At 38.9% G+C, this 21,665-nt stretch overlaps 1 protein-coding gene across 3 annotated transcripts in view; it reads left to right on the top strand.

Moving 5' to 3' along the window:
• Stim1 (stromal interaction molecule 1) overlaps positions 1-21,665 on the top strand; it is a 215,694-nt gene that overhangs the window by 173,753 nt on the left and 20,276 nt on the right. For all 3 annotated transcript variants that reach the window (XM_034636606.2, XM_027942482.2, XM_071616436.1), the window contains exons 6-7: positions 12,810-12,987; positions 16,525-16,702. In XM_034636606.2, the coding sequence (XP_034492497.1) occupies positions 12,810-12,987; positions 16,525-16,702 (356 nt within the window). The remainder of the gene's footprint in view (positions 1-12,809; positions 12,988-16,524; positions 16,703-21,665) is intronic.

The following is a 21,665-nucleotide window of genomic DNA, read 5'->3' as shown; positions in this document are numbered from 1 at the left end:
GGGCTGCTGCTGTGCCATGGAACCCAAATCTGACAGAGTAGCTAGGTTGAGGTCCTGGGCCTCCTGGGCACACTTCTAATGCAGCATCTTCACTATTTTCATTGATATTGAGATATGAAACAGTTTTGTATTTTAGTCTAGCCAGATATCAACCTCCATTTATTACATATTTTAGATTTCTGCTTTGTTCCAGTGCTGTGCTGGACTCTGTAGGATGACCTGGTTGAATCATTTTCTGCCCTGAAGGGATAAAATGAGACTTCTAGGACATGATATAGTTCAGTGGTCGAGCATGTGCCTAGCATGTGTGAAGCCCTTGCACCTGAAAGAAAGAAAAGAAAGAGTATTCTAATATTCAGAAAAATCATGCTTCTGAGGCCCAGAGGAGTGGTATAGAAGGTATCCCATGGAAGAGGAAGTGTGTAAGCTTTATTCCATGGATGTGACAGAAGAGGACATTCTAGATGGAGAAAATAACCTGAGCAAGAGTTATTTACAAAAGATAAAATATAAAAGGTATGATCAGGGATAGCAACACATAATGGGCTAAATGTCATTTAGCTGTTATATTGAGATATGTACATGTGCAGAGTGAAGAAGCTGATTACTGAACATTTTTGCATCCTTGAATGACCAAGGAACACTAAATGAGCTTTCACTGAAGCAGTAGAGACATGCTTTAGATCTAAGAAAGGGTTGTCTCTTCAGCCAGGGGCTGAGAACATTATGTAGTTCAGTCCCTGGAGATCTGCGTGGTGGGAATGGCCAACCCTGCCATAATTTTTCTTATTTTATGAACCAAATGAGAATAGAAGTAGTGAGATTTTTTAGGAAATTAGCATTGGCCACGTAGATTCATAGAGCCCACCCCCTGCCCTTTGAAAGGTGCCCTCATTAGTTGAGGATACAGCAGCAGAATGCTGTAGAACCAGAACCCAGTCTAAAGAAGCATCTGGCTGAAAGGGTCAGAGACAGTACAACATTTCTTTTTCCATGTATGTGGCTTGGCAGTTGCCTAAGCTGATCTGTCAGTACAGGTGCATCTGTACTTTTTGAAAATATAAGACAGAGCTATGTGGGAGAAAACTGTTTCCACTCTCTTTTCTGCCTAATTATTTTTTTTAAGTGGGGGTTCTAGGACACATTTTACTTACTACTTATAGATAATAAATGATAAGTGAATGGTTCTATTCTTTATGTGAGGCATACCCTCTGTAATAAGCAATAGCTTTTCATTCATTCAGCAACCTTTGTTGAGTACTCATTGTTTATCAGTATAAATGACAGGGTTCCTTGTTATACAGGTTCCAGCAGCAGTTCCATCTAAATGGAGATAGGCTTTTCAACGGATAGAGTAAATGGTCGACAAATGTAGTAAATGTTAAAGCTATTATGTCAGTCTTTCTAGAATTCAGCTAAGAGTACAAAATGGGGAAGAGCTTCCTGTTGGAGTCCAGGAAGCTTTATGGGGTATGTAATTCTTTTTTTTTTTTAATATTTATGTTTTTTAGTTGTAGTTGGACATAAACCAGGGATCAAACCCAGGGCCCCACGCATGCTAGGTGAGCGCTCTACTGCTGAGCCACAATCCTAGCCCCTAGGGAATGTAATTCTTGAGCTGAGTCTTGAAAGGTGGGAAGTGGCCTTATTAAACTCTAACCATTAACAGTGTACACTCCTCTTTGTATGTACACTAGCAAGAACACTTTTACCAGAAGGGTATAATTATTCCTTAGTCTTTTAAGATATAGTATCAGGCTGTTATATGTTCTATATCAAAGTGGAATTTTATGCTTTAAAGATTTAAAGGGTACATCAGAAACTGCGGGTTACAGAAGGCAAGGTTTCAATCTGGAAAGATGAGCTAGCATGGGAACCAGGATCTTGGATCCATGGTACAGGGTCCAGGAGATCAGAGTCAGCAAGAGGGACCCCAGTGGAGCAGGTTACACTGATAAGTAGCGTGTAATATTTTTATCCTAGGCTCATTTCATATATCCTATATGCTGTGTATGAGCTAACCTAAGGGAGTTCAGAAATCAGCAGGAAAATTATTCCTTAAATAAGCAGAACAGAGGTACTAAAGCTAAGAATAGACTTCATACTAGCTGGGATAGCTATTTTGATAACCATAATAATGTAGTTGTTTTTTTTTAAATAAGGCAAATAACAAGTGTTGGTGAGAATATGAGAAATAGAAACTTAATTTCTCGTAAGAATGTAAGATGGTTCAGTTACTGTGAAAAACAGTCTAGTGGTTTCTAAAAAATTAAACATGGAATTACCATATAACCCAGCAATTGCATGCCTAGATATATTAGCCAAACAATTGAAATAGATAGTCAAACAAGTATATGTATGTATGTGTTCATAGCAGCATTAGTCACAAGAGCCAAAAGATGTAAACAGCTCAAATGACCATTAGCAGATGAGTGGATCAATACAATTGTTACATACATGCAATGGAGTATTATTCAGTCATAAAATGGAGTGAAGTTATATATGCTGCAGTATAGAGAAACCTGAAAAACATTATGCTAAGTAAAAGAAGCTGACAAAAGATCATGTATGTTTCCATTTATTTGAAATACCCACCATAGATAAAGCCATAGACATAAACTCAGCTTGATAGTTGACAGGGGCTGGAGAGAGAGGAGAATAGGGAGAAACTGCTTAATGGATAAGAAATTTTACTTTGGAGAATAGAAATGTTTTAGAACTAGACATCATGTATGTACTCTATGTCATTGAATTGTTCACTTTAAAATGGTTAATTTTGTATTATATGAACATTGCCTCAATAAATAATAATAATTAGCATTATTATTATTTTGGTACCATGGATTGAACCCAGGGGCATTCAACCACTGAGCCACATCCCCAGCCCTATTTTGTTTTTTATTTTGAGGCAGGGTCTAGCTAAGTTGCTTACGGCCTTGTTAAGTTGCTGAGGCTGGCTTTGAACTTGAGATCCTCCTGCCTCAGCCTCCCAAGCTGCTGGGATTACAGGTATGCACCACTGCGCCTGGCTAATAAATTATTATTATCATTATTTTATTTTACTGGTTCTTTTTAGTTATATGTGATAGTAGAATCAATCCATTTTGATATAATTATACAAGCATGAAATATATCTTATTCTAACTAGCACCCCATTCTTGTGGATATACATGATGGTGGGATTCACTGTGATGTATTCATATATGTAAATAGGAAAATTATGTCAGATTCATTCCATTGTCTTTTCTATTCCTATCTCTCCTCCCTTTCCTTAATTCTCCTTTTTCTAACCTATTAAACTTTTCTTTTTGCCCTACCCCCTTTATTGTGATTTAGCTTCTACATATTAGCAAAAACATTTGAGTTTTTGGGATTGGCTTATTTCACTTAGCATGGTAGTCTCCAGATCCATCATTTACTGGCAAATGTCATAAAGTCATTCTTTTTAATGGCTGAGTAATTCTTCATTGTATACCATATTTTCTTTATCCATTTATCTGTTGAAGGGTACCTAGCTTGGTTCTATAGCTTAGCTATTGTAAATTGTGCTGCTATAAACATTGATGTGGCTGTGTCACTGTAATATGCTGATTTTGGATACTCTTTTGGATGTATACAAATGGATGTATAATAAATGATGTAAATGATAGCTGGGTCAAATGATGGTTCTATTCCTAGTTGTTTCGAGGAATCTCCATACTGCTTTTTATAGTGGTTGTACCAGTTTGCAATCCCACCAATAATATATGAGTGAACCCTTTTCCCTACATCCTCACCAACATTTATTATGACTTGTATTCATGATAATTGCCATTCTGACTGTAGTGAGGTGAAATCTCAGTGTAGTTTTAATTTGCATTTCTCTAATTGCTAGAGATGTTGAACATTTTTTCATATATTTGTTGACTGATCGTATTTCTTCTTCTATGAAGTGTCTGTTCAGTTCCTTTGCTCATTTATTGATTGGTGTTTTTTTTTTAAATTTTAAGTTTTTTGAGTTCTTTATATTCTGGAAATTTATGCCCTATCTGAGGTGCAGGTGGCTAAGATTTTTCTCCCAATAAATTATTTTTTAACAACCCAAACAACAAAAGAAAGAATATATTGAGCAATATATTGAAGATGCAAATATATGCATCTTCAATATTTATAAACCCTGGACTTCCATTCAGAGAACTTTTATATTGAGCTTCATCATAATTTAAAAGTTTTACACTTCAAGAAGTAAAAAGACAATTCACAGAATAGAGAAAGTGTTTGCAAACATTATATTTCAAAAATGATAACAAATATATGCATCTTCAATATTTATAAATCCTGGACTTCCACTCAGAGAACTTCTTTATAAATTTTAGGAAAGAACCTTGAAATGATAGGAGATTTTTTCAAAATTGCCACTTACGGGGCTGAGGCTGTAACTTAGTGGTAGAGCACTTGCCTAGCACCTGTGAAGCCCTGGGTTCAATCTTTAGCCCTAAATAAAAACAAATAAAACAAAGGTATTGTGTCCATCTACAACTATGAAAAAAAAAATTTTAAACTGCCACTTGCTGTGTAACCTTGGGTAGATTACTTTTTCCAGGGTTTATTTTCTGATGTGTATCATGAGATAGATCATTAGTCTAAAGGTCCTTGTGGTTTCTTTTAGCTATGACTTTGCACGATTTTTGGGCGAAACCCCTTGATTGGGTTCTGTATAAAAGACAGGAGATCTGTTCCTTCCTTCTGTCAACATCCTGTACTTTTGGGAATTCTGTGCTTGGCCACTGCCTTGTCAGGTGGTCTTTGGCAATTCAGTTTTGCCTAGATTCAGGTTATCTGATCTGTAAAATGGGCCTGCTAATTTAAAAACTCTTACTAGTTATTATTCTAGGGTTCTGAGAGCTGGGCATATTTCTGTAAGCTAAGATTGTGGAATCCAACAGCTGTCCTGATGGCAAATATTGTCTTTATATTTTTCTAGTTATACTTATTAAAGGAAAATTTTGAAAATTGCCAGCTGAAATCTTAGGAAAATACTAGGAAACTCTTTGCCAGGAGACTTCTGCAAGGGTGGGGCTGTGCCTCCTGGGTTCATATAAAGAATCCTTTGATCTGTGCCCCTTAGGTTCTGTTTTCCTTTCTGAGTACAGAGTAAAATCCCTATTTTACTTCTGTTTTCTATTCAACATCCATGTAGGACTTAGAGTGATACCCTGTGCTGGTGATGACTTGTGTTCTCAACCTAGGCTGGTTGGGCACAGATGTGCAGGCCTCACCATAATAAGTCATGTAACAAACATGCCAGAGAACCAAGGCCAAGTTACAGTACCAGCCATGGCCACCTCACCTTGACTTAATAAAAATCCTGCCACTATCCTGAGGCTTGAGAAATTGCAAATCAAAGGTTTGTCATACAGAGCTGAGAGGGCCTGCTGAGGGAACAGGCACCACCTGTCCACAGCAGCTTCAGAGTTTGGAAGGAGGAAGAGGGATTAAACTGGCTTCATCTCAAGGTCTATTTTTCTGACAGTAGAAGGCATGCTCAGTCCTCCCCATGTGGTCTAAGAGTAGCACATGGCCCTTTACAGTCTTTTCCCCTCTGCAAAATTGGCTCCACTCTGCAGAATTGGCTCTGGGCCTGCAGACCTATCTGGAGCTCTCTAAACAGTGCCAATTATCAGGTGTTAGATGTGTTAAGAGAAACAAAGGCCTGATGAAAGACAGTGTCCAGTTTGAAGTCTAAACTGATGTCTCACCATGATAGCTGATTAATTCATTGAGGGGCTTTGTGTCTTGTGCAGATAATTTCTCAGAAAAATTTAGATTCACAGAAATGAGGTGAGTTTTTAGAGGCCATTCAGATTTTTAAGTGGTAGAGCCATTATTCAAACACACATTTTTAACTTATATTTCAGTGCTGCTTTCTACTATATTATCTACCTTGTATATCTATCAGAGGAAATAAGATATAAAGAGTTCTAGCTTTGAAAGTTTATCACTCAGTAGCTTTGTGACCTTGGGCACATTCCTAATTCTCTGTGCCTCAGTTTCCCCTAAATAAATGATAGCTACTGTTTCTAGAGTGGCCTACTGTTTACTTGGTCCCGGGCTAGGGACTAGTGTACCTTTTGTGCTTTTAGCAGGAGTATTGAGAAAGATCCAGAAAGAGAGGAGAGAGAGAGAGAGAGAGAGAGAGAGAGAGAGAGAGAGAGGCCTGCAGAGTAATTGCTGGGTTAGGGACAGTTATGGAAAAGAAAAGATTATGTCTTATCTTCCTTCTTCAGTGGCTTGGACAATAGGAAAAAATTTATAGTAAGCAGGAATGTCCACCTCTTCGGCAGAGCTTACTCTGATGACTGTAGCTGTATCCTTACCTTCGCTCTTTCCTTTCGGATATGTTTATATATGCTCTTCAGGCCTTCTCCAGGATGCTTTTTCACCCTCAGGTGTGCTCAACCCCTTTCATTCTTCTCTGTAAATCCATGGCCCTTTGTACCTACTGTCTTTAAAACAATCTCTCTTACCATCTTTAATTCTATAAACTGGACTCCTTGAGGGCAGAGACAGTAATATTCAGTTTAAGACCCAACAAGGAGTGGTTACCAGATGTTTGCTAGAAATTTTACAGAAAGAGGTTGTACCTCTCCAGACTACAGGAGTAGGCAGACTTGGGAGAGGAATCTGGCCCAGCTTGGTTTTGTGGAGAATTGCTACCTGTAGAGTATTTGTGAATATTTGAAATAGCTAAAACATTTGTTGGGTTATAACTAGAAGGGAAGAAGGAAGGCCCAGGACCAGTTCTTGCTGGTTAAACAGACACTCCAGCACAGAAGGCTGTGTAAATGACAAAAGACATTCCTAGCACAGATTTTGGCAGTGAAGGATAAATATCTGTATCTATCAGTATACTATGGAAAGCAGAGAGAATGGAAAGAATTGATTGGGAGAGAGAATTCCAGAAGGTGATAATAATTGGATACTCACTTTTTCAGTACTAACTGGTACCCTGCAAATTCTAATCACCCCTTACTCTTTTTTTTAAAATATATAGAACTAAAGTGCATAATTAATTTTTATTTTCATACAAAGTTAATTGGCACAATAAACAGAACTGTTTCAATTTATATCAGTAAAGACAGCAAGTAATCATGAATTATGTCTTTCATAAAACAAAAGAATAAGTGTTTTCTATGACTTCAGTTGTATTAATTGTTGCTTTAGCATTAGTGGTGGCGTCTGGAGTTTTATAAAACAAGAGTACTGGGAGAAATTAAAAATAGAGTTCACTATGATGAAAGAAGTAATAGGGATAGAAAAGGATTAGCAGTTTCAAGATGTGAATAGGGCAGATGCAGAGGTGATATAGGATGTATTGTTTATGAGGAAGAAGGAGGAATAAAGGTAAAAGAAATAAAGAGTAAAGAGAGAAAAATGGAATTTGACTGTTTGTAAGAGAAAGGAGAGAAATAGAAACAAAAAGACATAAAAGGTGTGAAACAGAATACAAAGTAAATCCAAAATATGCTAATTGAAAACTTTAACTCTCAACAACAGAGTAAGGAAAAATAACCGTTTAAGAATGGTGCAAATGAGAAAGCATAAACAAATATGTACATGTACATATGTATAAATGTCCATCATGTGTCCATCAGTACACATAGAAAAACTAAAAAGAAAAAAAAACAGGATTGTTACTCAGAGTATGTGCTTGCTGTCTGTTCCAAAGTGTCTTTCCATCTCTCAGTCTCCATTCTCCATGGGATCCTATGGGGAGCTGTGAGAGGTGTTGTCAGCTCCACCCCCAGGGTAGGTTATACAAGATGTTCTCAGGGGAGGCAAGGAAGTCCAATCTTTGCCCCAGATGTTTCATTGCATGGGGAGTCACTGGGCATAAATAAATCAAAGCACACCTGGTACTATACCCCACTTTTCTCCCAGGGCTACATTCATGGGACAGGGAAGCCAGTCATTTACCAGTTCTGTTTTTCCAGGGTATTGTTCTTTCTGATGTCCTAAGGTCTGCCCCCAAGCACCAACCTTCATCACTCCTGCACATTGAGATTTTGAAGCCACTGCCACTGATCTTGGTTACTGGTGTGTCAAGGGAAGAGAGGAGGGCAGGCTCTCTTTGGCCTATCTGATGTGCATTACCTCTAGGAAAGATACTGTCCATGCCAGAAATGGTCCTGATTTGCTAGGCTCAGTTTAGGTCTTGTGGCTGGTGTCTGACAGATTTATGTATCAGACTAAGTCTCAAAACATGGATCTAAGTTCCCAGTCTGAGTTGGTACCACTGCAGTGCAGATGTTTAAATATGTCTCCAGCTTCAGCTCCCTGTACATAGCAGGCAGACCAGGGGTGACTTTCATGCCACAGTTTAATGAGTAGAATAGCTTGAGTCTGCCCAGGGCAGGCTTGACTCTCTGGTCCTAGATTCTGCATTATAAGACTGTCTGCAGCACTTTTTTTCTTCTTATTATTATTATATATTTTTGTTTTAGGTGGACATAGTATCTTTATTAGTTTTACATGGTGCTGAGAACTGACAATGCCTCATGCATGCTAGACAAACACTCTACCACAGAGCCACAACCCTAGCCCCTTGTCTGCAGCACATTTCAGGCTTTCCTGTCCTGGTGTACTAATTTTCCCCACTCACATCAAAACCTAAGCTCCAGTTCACCCCTTACTCTATTAATACCATTTCTTTTGTTTACATCTACCTTCCCCACCTGATGATGTTAACAGTTGATCTCATTTTGCTAAAATTTATTTGCAGCATTTGGACTGGGAATTCTATCATTCTCAGGTTCTCCAAGTCCCAGTCATCTTTCCCTAGGTTAGCTCTGTTTACCTAGCCAGCCATATCTGCTGTGTCAGAATGAACTTGGTTATTCCACCCTGCCTCTGTTGATTGAGTGTGAGGTGGATTCTAAGAGCTGAGTTTGTATAGAGGCTGTTCAGTACCACTGGACATATTCTTCTGTCTTCAGAAACTATTTGCCCTTTACATGTACTTTGTTTTGCACTCTCCTTTCCTGCAAAGGCCTCCCTCCATTCTTCTCTTTTGCTTTCTTTTTCACCTTTGCCAAGTACCTACTCTGGTCAGATCCTTTGCTAAGTATGGGATTACAGAGGTAAATAAATCTGTGCGCTGCCCCTGAGGAACTCACTGACTACCAGAAAGTGACCAACATGAAAGTTGAAAAACATTAAATGCATTCCCTGAGATAGCAGAGAAACAGTCCATTCTCATCTGTCTGTCCAAAGAATGGATTGATCTGGGAATCCTTACTAGAGGAGAAGGAATGGGGGAACTCTGTGAAATGTGGTAGGCTAGAAAGATGGGAAGATGGTAGGAATTGAAGTATTGGAATGGAATTATGATGGGAAAAAGTACATAACTGTAAGATGTAACTAGTATCTTTTTTTTTTTAGAGAGAAAGAGAGAGAGAATTTTTTAATATTTATTTTTTAGTTTTCGGCAGACACAACATCTTTGTTTGTATGTGGTGCTGAGGATCAAACCTGGGCCACAAGCATGCCAGGCGAGCGCGCTACTGCTTGAGCCACATCCCCAGCCCTGTAACTAGTATCTTGGTTTGCCTATTTTCTATTTCTAAACAAATATTTATAGATTCCGTTGGTGGTGTAGTGTTCAGCTCAGGGCTCCACTGAAGGGACCTGACAGTTTCTACATCTGTTTCATCTTCATCACATTCAATACCCACATTCTTAATTACATCCTGTATGTGTCCATCTGAATGTTTCCCTCACCCTTCAAAACATTTTGATTTATACCTAAGCATTCTCTTAAGTAATTTTGTAGTAACACTGTACAGTTGAGGAAGATGAGGTCCAGACAGGAGAAGTGAAGTTCATAACAAATTGAGGCAGTCTAGCATAGAACCCAGACTTCCTAATAGTGCAGGATACATGCTATGATGGTGTAATAATTTCTCTATGTGAGGCTCTGTGTTCAACTTTAAAAGCTTGACCGTTTGACCTTTAGATCTTCACTGATCTGATGGCAATATTACAATCATCTCCCAGGACGTGCTTATGTGAAAACACAGGCATTGAGCTTATAGATTTAAGTTAGATCAGGGCAATTTAAACATCTCCATAGTGAGAGATATTTGCATGTAGCAAAGCAGAAACAAAATTTGTGGCATAAATGTGAAAGTTGTAGAGGAAAAGTGTGGGTCAGAGGAAAGATAGTGTGGCCAGACAAATCTAGATTTGAATACAGCTCTATCACTTTTTATGAGCTCCAGCAAGTCAGTGTCCCTTATAGAGCCTCAGTTTTCTGGTCTATAGAATATGAACACTATTGTTGTCTCTTATAGAGTAGGTGTGAGGATTAGAATTGGTGAATATGAATGTTTGATACATTTTATATTTTCTCTATTTCTTTTTTTGTGTGGATTAAGAGGAGGGAGATATTTTCACACTCCAGATTTATCCATAAAGATACAATACCAAAAGGATTTGTTGAGTGCCTTCTGTATGCCAGTTGATGTTGTGCTGGGCATTGGCATATAGGCAAGTGATGATCATTAGAAACTATGGAGAGTAAATCAACCAGATTATACTCATTTTCTTTCCACCAAGCTTGGCAGCTTATGGGCTGGGACAGACTGGACTTTAGCTGCACATTTGACAAGGTAGAAAGGTGGATAGAGTGGATGTTTGCACATTTATGTGGAGTCAAAACTGGTTGAAGGAATCCAGAGGGTACTAAAAGGTGGAACAGTATTATCTTAGAAACAGGGGCAGGGAGAAGGTAACTGTGAGATTCTGTCATTAGTCCCAGTCACTCAGTGTTTTTATTTATGACTTGGATGAGAATATGAAGCTGATCAAAATGATAGAATCTGTTTCTAAAACAATCTGGACATGGTAGAATAAAGGTCTGAATGAAATAGCTAGGCCCAATCTGCATGCCCACCTTAAGAACTTTGAATTCTGAAAGTAATAAGAGGACAGACAAAAATGTTTATTTCATAGAGTATTGTCTGAATGAAGGTACCTTGGTCTTTTGTTAAGAATGTAAAAGGGCCAGGGGCGGGTGCTGGGATTGTGGCTCAGTGGTAGAACGATTGTTTGGCATGTGTGAGGCCCTGGGTTTGATCCTCAGCACCACATAAAAATAAAATAAAGATATTATGTCCAACTACAACTAAAAAATAAATATTAAAAAAAAAAGAATGTAAAAGGGGATGTTGGCATTAAGAAACCCCATGAAACCAAGATTAGAAATCCTTAGCAAGCAGGGGAAATGAAGAATACCCCAGGCTCTAGTAGAGACTGTAGCAGAGACAAATGTGTTCAGAAAGAAAAGAAAGTGACTATGCTACAGAAATTTTTCTTGTTGGGAGTTGAAGGACAAGAGACTAAGGACATGAGTATGGCTAGAAATGCAAGTCCACATGGAGGATAGAGGATGGCCACTGGAGGGCCTTCAGTTTTCTCTCTGAGGGACCTGCATAAATATGTATAAGATGTGGCTGCCACCCTGAACCTCCCCTTCCTTGCGTGGAAATAGCATGTGCTAATTTGTCTTTGATCCCATGCCATCCCCATATTCTGCTGCTCAGCTTTTCAGTGAGAGCTATGACTGTAACCCTTCTTGTCAAACTGTGACCCTCAGCTTCATGTCATTTCCAGCTACATGTGTCTTTTCATGTAGCTAGACCCTCCCTCAATTTGGTGGCTGTACCTGGGTCTTTACCAGGCATTGGTATCCTGCTAATTCTATCTTCTCCCCTACCTGAGGACAACCTTTTATGCACAGAGGGGGTCTTTAACCTTGGTCTAACTCCTTTTTCCTTCATTTTCTGATTCCTTTATTTATGGCTCCTCTGAATCCACAGTACATCCCAGATAGGCCACTGCAGCAGTCCTCTTCTCCTTATGATATCCTTTTCAAATCTCCTGTGCTATGGCCCAGAGCCCAGATCTGGCATACTAGGAACAATGTCAGGCTCCAGAAATGCTCCTATCCTGTTCACTAAGTTCTTGGGAAGGTGGTTTTTGTTTTTATCTTCTATTTTATTTTTCCTTATTTAGCATTTAAATTTTCTCTGGAGACTGGGCATTGCTTTTAATCATACCTGATGGCTGAATTATTGCCAGGCATTCACTAAATTATTGCCAGGCATTCTCTGGAGGTAGATCTGCTTCTCAGTTTTGGGCATGTGTAATGTCTTTCATACGCCAATCTCTTGATGCTACTCCTCTTCTGTCTGATCTTTGATTGAGCTACAGCCTAGAAATGCTCTCTGTAGATTGAGAATTCAAGACCTTTACTTGATCTGTGCTTTGGACGTTGTGCTAAAATGGCCTACTAGTCCAGGAAACACAACTTCTGCAGTAACCTTAGTCCTGTAGCTAGACCTCAGGCTCCAGTGCCATGGCTTTATTCTGTTTATCCTAGCCATCTTCTTTTGCCTTTACATTGCTTACCCTGTAGGATGGAAGCCAGTGCATCTGGGCACATGGGCTCATCCTAGCCCAGAGATGGCTGGGATACATTGGCATGATTCTTTCCTCTTCATTGTATCTTAGGGAAATATGAATTAATAAACCTCCTGTATCACTGTTAGGCTTCTCAACCTTTCCAACCTAGGCCCTGACTAGCAGAGAAATAAGCACAGAGCTTACTGTAGTAGTATATGGCAAGTATGTGTCTGATAAACTAATTCTTCCTGAGAGAAATGTGTGACTGCCAGGGGGAGGCATCATAAAGTAGGGGATGCAGTGAGTCTGCAAGGCTAAGTGTGCAGTGGGCACCCTGACTCATTATGCCCTCTCCTCTCTGGCAGTGACCCGCCACAATCACCTCAAGGACTTCATGCTGGTGGTATCTATTGTTATTGGTGTGGGCGGCTGCTGGTTTGCCTATATCCAGAACCGTTACTCCAAGGAGCACATGAAGAAGATGATGAAGGATTTGGAGGGTTTACACAGAGCTGAGCAGAGTTTGCATGACCTTCAGGAAAGGTAAGGCCTTGTCCCTTCCTTACAAGCCTGGTGCTGCTAGCTCTTGGGAGCCACCTGTTTCCACCTGGGTTGTACCCTTGAGACTAGGCTGACATCACTGTCCAGGCTGTCTCACCATTCCAGAAATGTATTGTAAGCCTAGCTTCTGCTATTCCAGTTGCCTTGGGCAGTTATTCCTCCTGGGGGGAAGCTGGTTTCTGTCTTTCTTCCCTCTAAGCTTCAGAAATGTTTAGTTCTCATAAGTCTTGAACTCCCCTGTTAGATGGCTTGTTAAGTAAGGGTCATTCTGTCTTCTGTCCTGCCTCTAGACTGCTTCCCTTCCCATATATATAGATATAATTCACTGTTCTTCAAAGAAACCTCATAAACCTTTTTTCCTACTGACCTTTGTTATCTCTTGAATGGAGCCTTAGTCTTCTAAGTACTGACTTGTATGACTTTGGGTAAATCCTTTCCCTTCCTGCACTTATTTCCTCATTAGTAGTGGGAAGGGCTTGGTGATTTGTCTCCATAATATTTACGGCTTAGTACAGGGCTTGACATTTAGTAGGCACCTTGATAGAACTTGGTGAATGAATGGCTGAATGAACAAATTAACAGGGATAGATATGTGGAGGAAAGAAGAGAGGAAGGAAGGCTTTCCTAGATGGAAGGTTTTGTCAATGAGTAGAGGGAATATGTGGGTGTGTACAAAAGTAGATTTTATGACTGATACCCTTGAGATCTTACCCTCTGTGGAGAGCATCATACTCTTCTAGGAGAACACTTTTAGCTCTGATAATCTAGGATGCTGTCAAAATGAAACATGATTTTAAAATGGTGGCAGAAGATTTAGTTGTAAAAAGAGAGAGTATCAGTCGTCAGTCAGTCAATTCTTGAACTTTCTGACATCTAAGAACCAGAAATTCACTGCTTTTGGGGCAATAAAACTCACATATAGGAAAGGGCAATGAGGACATGATATGGGACTGAGGGGAGGTAGCCTTACTTGAGGCAGCAGGCTTACCAGACTCATTTCCATGGAATGGGCTTTGAGGGAGTAAGGGGTTCTGATCTCTTAGCTGAATCCTGGCTATTCTGCTGGGCCCTTATTCCTCAGCCCTTTGCCACATAGGGACTAATTGCTGCTGTCTGAGGAATCCCATAGTTCATTTGTCTGAAAAACATGTACTGTTTTCATTCCAAAGACAAAAGAATCTAGGCAGGAGACATTCCAAGTTTGGGGGTAAAACTAAGCTTCCAGCCTTCCCTGCTCCCTAAGGCCTCCTGAGCTTAATGACCACTGTAGCACTTAGAGACAGGCCCTATTCCCCACCGGACTTGGACATACATACTCGCATACCCTCCTCTAACAGTGTCAACAGCCTACATGCCACCTTGACATTAATAGATCTCCATTGCCAGCCACTACAGAGCTTTAATTACAGAATTCCTGATATTTTGAGTAAATAAATGTAATTTGACATTTATTTGTACATTCCATTTAGGATTTCACTGGGTTTCAAAATAATTCTTTGAGACAGGCAGAGATTTTGATTCTTATTTTGCTGTGAAGAAAGGGGGAAAAACTGGTTGAGATTGGAGTTAGGACTCACAATCATGCAATCTCGGTGCCTAATTTTCTTCTTTGTAATGCTAATTCATTGTTGCCTTGGGGTGGGGGTAGTGCTTTTATTTGTTCATTTCTGCACCCAACAATATTTATCAATATCCATCTTTGCTAGATCCTATTGGGAATTTGAAAATGGACTAGGCTCAGTTCTACTTTGAAGGAGATCCTTATTACAGAAAGAGGGCAGACATACCATGGTATTGGCTTTTCTAAGGAGATATCTTTCAGAAAGGACAGTATTTCAGTGAAGAATCAAATCCCTAATGGTATAATTTCTTACAATTGGGTTACAGGAGAGTACAGTAAAGGAAGAAGAGTACAATAAAGGAGGATATTCAGCACGGGAAGGAGATGCAGGCAGGAAATGGCACCTCTGATTTTTGTTTTTTTTTTAACTGTGCTTGTAGCACCATCTGTTGTACACCTTGAGAAGGTTCAATTCCTTTTTCTCTCCAGGGGCAAATTAGGCAGCGGACTACAATTGTTAGCAGAAGCTTGTAGCTAATATTTCTTCCTTGCTTATTCCACCACATCTTTGGAGTCCTCAGCCACTGACAACTCTGGACTAGGGTTTTTTTTTTTTTTTTCCCCAAAAGGTTGAGTTCTGTTTCTGCCTCTTCTCAGTGATCATTGCCTTTCTCGATGGGTCTTGTACTTTAGTCAATCTTTAGTTTTCTATACCCCAATTCTTTATCTCATATTTTTCTTCTTTATCATTTTACCCTCCTATCATAGTATACTGATAACTTTGTGTTCCTATTAAAATAGGAAGACCTGACAGGTGCTTTCCCTTTTTAGTGGGATTAGTAAGCTCTTACCCTTTCATCTGGGTCTAGTTGAGGCCCTTTTCTAACTCCTCTCTGGCAGAGTTGATTATGCTGTCCTTTGGGTTCTCTTCATTGTAGAACCTACAACACTGTAGACAGTTAACTGTTTACTTGTATTTGTTGAACTAGGTTACTAAGCACCTCAGTGAGAGAGACAGTTTGGTGATTTGTCTCCATAATATTACAGGGCTTGACATTTAGTAGGCACCTTGACAGAACTTGGTGAATGGCTGAATGAACAAATTAACATGGATAGATATGTGGAGGAAAGAAGAGAGGAAGGAAGGCTTTCCTAGATGGAAGGTTTTGTCAATGAGTAGAGGGAATATGTGGGTGGGTACAAAAGTAGATTTTTATGACTGATACCCTTGAGATCTTACTGTGGAAGATACCTAGGAAGAGACCTCAGAACCTGGGGCAGCAGGGGCTCTCCAAACCCTGTTGATCCTCTTTGGCATGAATTTTGTTTTTCTGTGCTTCTGGGATCAGATGCTTAGTAGTCGAAGAGGTCCAGTTCAATAATTACTTTGTCATCTTCCTGAACTTTTTTTCATGTCATTCATGTCTCAACCATTAGGTTTTTCCTGGATTTTGTATAGCTTGTAAAGTTCTACATTAATTGAACCTTCCAGATACCCCAAAATAAGGGAAATACTGTGGTATTTGAAATCACAATAATTTTAATTCTAGTTTCAGTTCCTCCTGTAAGTTATTTTCCTTCTCCTAACCCTTCATATTCACATCTGTCCCAGGTGATAATGATACCAGTATATCATTATCTGCCTGGAGAATAAATGTGAAATGCCTTGTGAACTGATGGTTGTTATGATTGTAGTATGTGAGATACTTTAGAGGAGGGATTCAGATGCCTGGGAACCAGACTTCACACCTTAATTACTGGCAGCCAAATGATGGCCAATGTAAGAATTAGGATAATGACTATGGTATCCTAGCCAACAGAGCTAGCCAGTTAGCAGAGTAGGGAAAATGAATACAGAGAGCAAGTGCTCTCATTTTCCTTCTTGCTGCCATGACTCATGGCATGTTGGCTGGCATCCCCTTGCCTGGCTTCCTCCAGCTCCCTACATTGCCCCTCAGGCTACACAAGGCCCAGGAGGAACACCGCACAGTGGAGGTGGAGAAAGTCCATCTGGAGAAGAAGCTACGTGATGAGATCAACCTGGCCAAGCAGGAAGCCCAGCGGCTGAAGGAACTGCGGGAGGGTACTGAGAATGAGCGGAGCCGCCAAAAATATGCTGAGGAAGAGCTGGAGCAGGTAGGAGAGTCTCCAAATCCCTGGACACCCCAAGGGGTGGGCAAAGGGTAAGGGCCTAGGGTCTGGCTGGAAACTTTCTCATGTGTGAGGACTTGAAATATGGCTCAAAGTCTATTTTCTACAGTCATTAGACTCTTACCAATAAGAGTAGTAGAAGCCACGTGTGGTGGTTTGCACCTGTAATCCTGTGACTCAGGAGGCTGAGTCAGGAGGATTGAAAATTCAAGATAGGCCTCAGCAACTTAGTGAGACCTAAGCAACTTAGCAAAACTCTTGTATTAAAATAAAAAATAGAAAGGAATGAGAATGTAGCTCAGTGGTAAAGTACTCCTGGGTTCAATTCCTAGTACCAAGAAAATAAGAAAGACAGTAGCGATAAATGGTGAGGTGTTTTTCAAAGAACAGTGAATAACAGGTGATGAATTATTTTATTACCTTTTTATTGAGGTATTTGCATAAAGTATGTAAAACATAAGCATAAAGCTGGTAAGCTTTTATGTATGTATGTACCCATATAACTATTACCCAGATCAAGATACAACCAGCTAACTCTTGCCCTAGTAAATATTTCATTCAGAAGGTGTCCTCTGTCACAACCTCAAACCTAGTTTTGCCTAATTTTGAACTTCATAAAAATGACTTTATACATATATGCTTTTGTGTGTGTGTGTTTTTTTTCCCAATCAACATTAAGTCCCTAAAAGTTGAGAGTCATCTTTGTTGCATGTGGTGTATCTGGTTTATTTTCATTGCTCAGTAATAATCCATTGTACAAGGATACTATAATTTGTCCATTCTCCTGTCAATAAACACTTGAATTGTTTGCAATTAAAAAAAATTTTTTTTTAAACTTTCATGACTTAACACTGCTGTGAATCTTCTTGCATATATCTCTTGGTGGGCATAAACATTCATTTCTGTTGGACATATAATAATAGAACATTCTATATTGGCTTTATTAGAAAGTACCAAACAGGCTGGGTGTGGTGGTGCATACCTGTAATCCTAGTGACTTAGGAGACTGAGGCAGGAGGATCCCAAGTTCAAAGCCAACCTCAACAACTTAGTGAGATCCTGTCTCAAAATAAAAAAATAAAAATAAAAATGGCTGGGGATGTGGCTCAGTGGTTAAGTATCTCTGGGTTCAATCCCTGGTACCACCCTCCCCCCAAAAAAAAAAAAAAATTAAACCAGTTTTCCAATAGTTGTACCAATCTATAATGCTATCAGCAGTGTATGAGAGTTCTAGCTGACCTATTATCTTGGTATTTTTAGACATTCTAATAGATAAGTAATGGGTATTTCATTGAGATTTTAATTTTCATTTCCCTAATGTTATTGAGCACTTTGTCATAAATTTATTGACCATTTGATTTGGGAATCTCTTCTCACTTAAAAAATTAAGTTGTCTTTTATTGATTTTTAAGAATTCTTTATATACTCTGATAGTGAGTCCTTGTGTATCTCATATATATATATATATATATATATATATATATATATATTTATGTATCATATAATATATGATATACACACATAAACGAAATATTTTCTCTCAACTTGTGGCTTGCTTTATAGTTTGTTAATGTTGTCTTCTGACGAACACAAGTTCTTGATTTCAATGAAACTCAGTTTCATCAATTTTTTAAAAATGGTTGGTGCTTTTTGTTTCTTGTTAAAATATCTTTCCCTATGATATTTTCCTAAAATTTTCTTTCAAATTTTTATTGTTTGACTTTTCACATTCTGGTATATAGTTTATTTATTTTTGTGTATGATATGAGAAAGAGGTTAAGGATCTTTTTTTCCCCCCTAAGTAAGATAATTTGTAAAATGATCATTCAGAAATCTGTTCTTTAGTCTATTTGTCTGTTTAGTCTGGTAATGTTAAGTTCTCCAGATGTTTTCTTTTATAGTATGTCCGTGTCTAGTCTAGGGTCTTTGTATTTCCTTATTAACTTGTCATTCAGTTATCCCACTCCCTCAAGAAAGACAAACCAACCAACCTTCTGGGATTTTGATTGTGTTTGTAGTGAATTCATACATTGATGTGGGGGAAAATTGACTTTTAGTCAAATAATCCTTCCAGTCTATTAGCATAATTTATCTTGTCATCTACTGAGATCTTTTAAAATTTCTCTCAGCAATGTTCTATAGTTTTTTGTTTTTTTTTTAACCCCTGTACTAGAGATTGAATACAGGGGTGCTTTACCACTGAGCTACATCCCCAGCCCTTTTTCCTTTTTATTTTGAGACAGAGTCTTGCTAGGTTGCCCAGACTGGCCTTGAATTTGTAATCCTCCGGGCTCAGCTTCCTGAGTAGCTGGGATTATGAGCATGTGCAGTCGTACCTGGTAGCATTTAATAGTTTGGATATTTTATGCCTTATTATCATTCAGTTTAATTTTTATTGTTATTTCTTATTTGATCTGTGGTTGTTTAGAAGTGTTTTACTTGCAAAAAAGGAAAATTTAAGTGTCTTATTTGATTTTTCATTTTAGGACTTTTTCTAATTGTATTTTTCTTATTGATTTCTAGTTTAATTTTATTGTGGTCAGAGCATATATGCTGTATGGTTTTAATCCTCTGAACTTGTTGAAGTTTGGTTTATGTAAAATAACTAAATAATATAAAGCAAAGATTGTCATATTGGATAAAAAACAAAACCCAACAATATACTCTTCAAGAGAAACACTTTAAGGACACAAAAAGGTTAAAAGTAAAGGATGAAAAAAGATAGATGAGAGAGTAGGCCTGGGTCTATCCCACCACTGTCAGACACCTGCCTGAGCTCAGGCTCCAGCATAGGACCACCTCTTCTGACCAGCAGACCCCCGCTGGAGCTCAGGCCTGGCCTAGATCTGCCCATACAGACCTGCGTGGGACCCAGGCTCAGAGTAGGCCTGGGTCCATCCCACCACCGGCAGACACCCACTAGAGCTCAGGCCCGGCACAGATCAGCCTACACCAACTTGTGGGACCCAGCCCAAGGGACCCCGCCACCGCCCCTTCCCCAACTGGTAGCCCAAGCCTAACCCACTTCCATCTTGGGACACTGCAAACATCACCGTAGCCTTCCCTACGCAGTAGCCCCTACCTTTTGACAACAGACAGGGCCTAGAAGCAGCTATAACTCATAGCAGGCATCCCAAAGGCAGTGTAAGGCCCCCCTTTCATCCCATCTCTGTAAGATGTTGCATCCATCTTGGGGCACCTCCACTACCTTGAGTTACCTCGGCTATTACTGCCACCACCTTGAGTCAACAGTAGCATACATTGAGGGACACCAGCAGGGTCTGGAAGCCCAACATCAAGGTGAGGTACAGACAATTTGCATGGATACTACAAGAATATAGGGTAGAAACTGTAATATCTCAGATTCACACTGCAAGAAAGGAAGACACATAGACAACATGAAAAAACAAAGGAGGAAAATGCCCCAAACAAACCAGGATACTACAATAATAGAATCCATAGACATTGAAGTGGATGAAATGTCAGGAAAGGAGTTCAGAAGGTTCATAATTAAAATTATCTGTGAATTAAAGAATGACTTAAATGAGCAAATGCAGGCAAAAATTGACACTCCAATAAAGAGATAAGAGATCAAATACAGGTAGCAAAAGATTACTTCAAGAAAGAGATAAAGACTCTTAAAAAAAAACAGTCAGAAATCCTTGAAATGAAGGAAACAATAAACCAAATAAAAATTCAATAAAAAGCATAACCAACAGACTAGATCACTTGAAGAAAGAACGTCAGATAATGAAGACAAAGTATACAATCTGGAAAACAAAGTTGACCACACAGTGAAGATAGTAAGAAACCATGAACAGAACATCCAAGAATTATGGGAAAGCATCAAAAGACCAAATCTAAGAGTTATTGGGAGAGAGGAAGGCACAGAGTTTCAAACCAAAGGAATGCACAATCTCTTCAATGAGATAATATCAGAAAATATCCCAAGCATGAAGAATGAATTGGAAAACCCAAGAACAAGAAGCTTAGAGGACACCAAATGTACAAAATCACAACAGATATACACCAAGGCACATTATAATGTAAATGCCTAGCATACAGAATAAGGATAGAATCTTAACATATAGGGGGAGACCAATATGTATTTCAGCAGATTTTTCAACCCAGACCCTCAAAGCCAGGAGATCATGGAACAACATATACCAAACACTGAAAGGAAATGGATGCCAACCAAGAATCTTATATCCAGCAAAATTAAGCTTTAGATTTGATGATGAAATAAAAACCTTCCATGATAAACAAAAGATAAAAGAATTTACAACTAGAAAGCCTGCACTACAGAACATTCTTGGCAAAATATTCTATGAAGAGAAAATGAAAAACAATGATGAAAATCAGCAGAGGGAGGTATTACACTAAAGGAAAAACTAATTAGAGGAGAAACCAAGTCAAGTTATATACCAAAAATAAACAAAAATATCTGGGAATACAAATCGTGTCTCAATAATAACCCTGAATGTTACTAGCCTAAACTCACCAATCAAAAGACATAGACTAGCAGATTGGATCAAAAAAAAAAAAAAAAAAAAGGGCCCAACAATCTGCTCCCTCCAAGAGACTCATCTCATAGGAAAAGACATCCACAGACTGAAGTTGAAGGGTTGAGAAAAATTATACCGCTCACATTGATGGCGGAAGCAAGCAGGGGTTTCCATCCTCATATCAAATAAAGTAGACTTCAAGCTAAAGTTAATCAAAAGGGATAAAGAAGGACACTACATACTGCTCAAGGGACCATACACCAACAAGACTTACCAATTATAAACATATATGCTCCAAACAATGGAGCATCTATATTCATCAAACAAACTCTTCTCAAGTTCTAGAGTCAAATAGACCACAACACAATAATTTTTAACACAACTCTTTCACCACTGGATAGATCTTCCAAACAAAAGTTGAACAAAGAAATTATAGAACTCAA

The sequence above is a fragment of the Marmota flaviventris genome, chromosome 9 (assembly GCF_047511675.1).
Source record: "Marmota flaviventris isolate mMarFla1 chromosome 9, mMarFla1.hap1, whole genome shotgun sequence".
NCBI classification, from domain to species: domain Eukaryota; kingdom Metazoa; phylum Chordata; class Mammalia; order Rodentia; family Sciuridae; genus Marmota; species Marmota flaviventris.
Note: the sequence above shows the minus strand (reverse complement) of the source record. Positions and strands in the feature narration are given on the sequence as shown.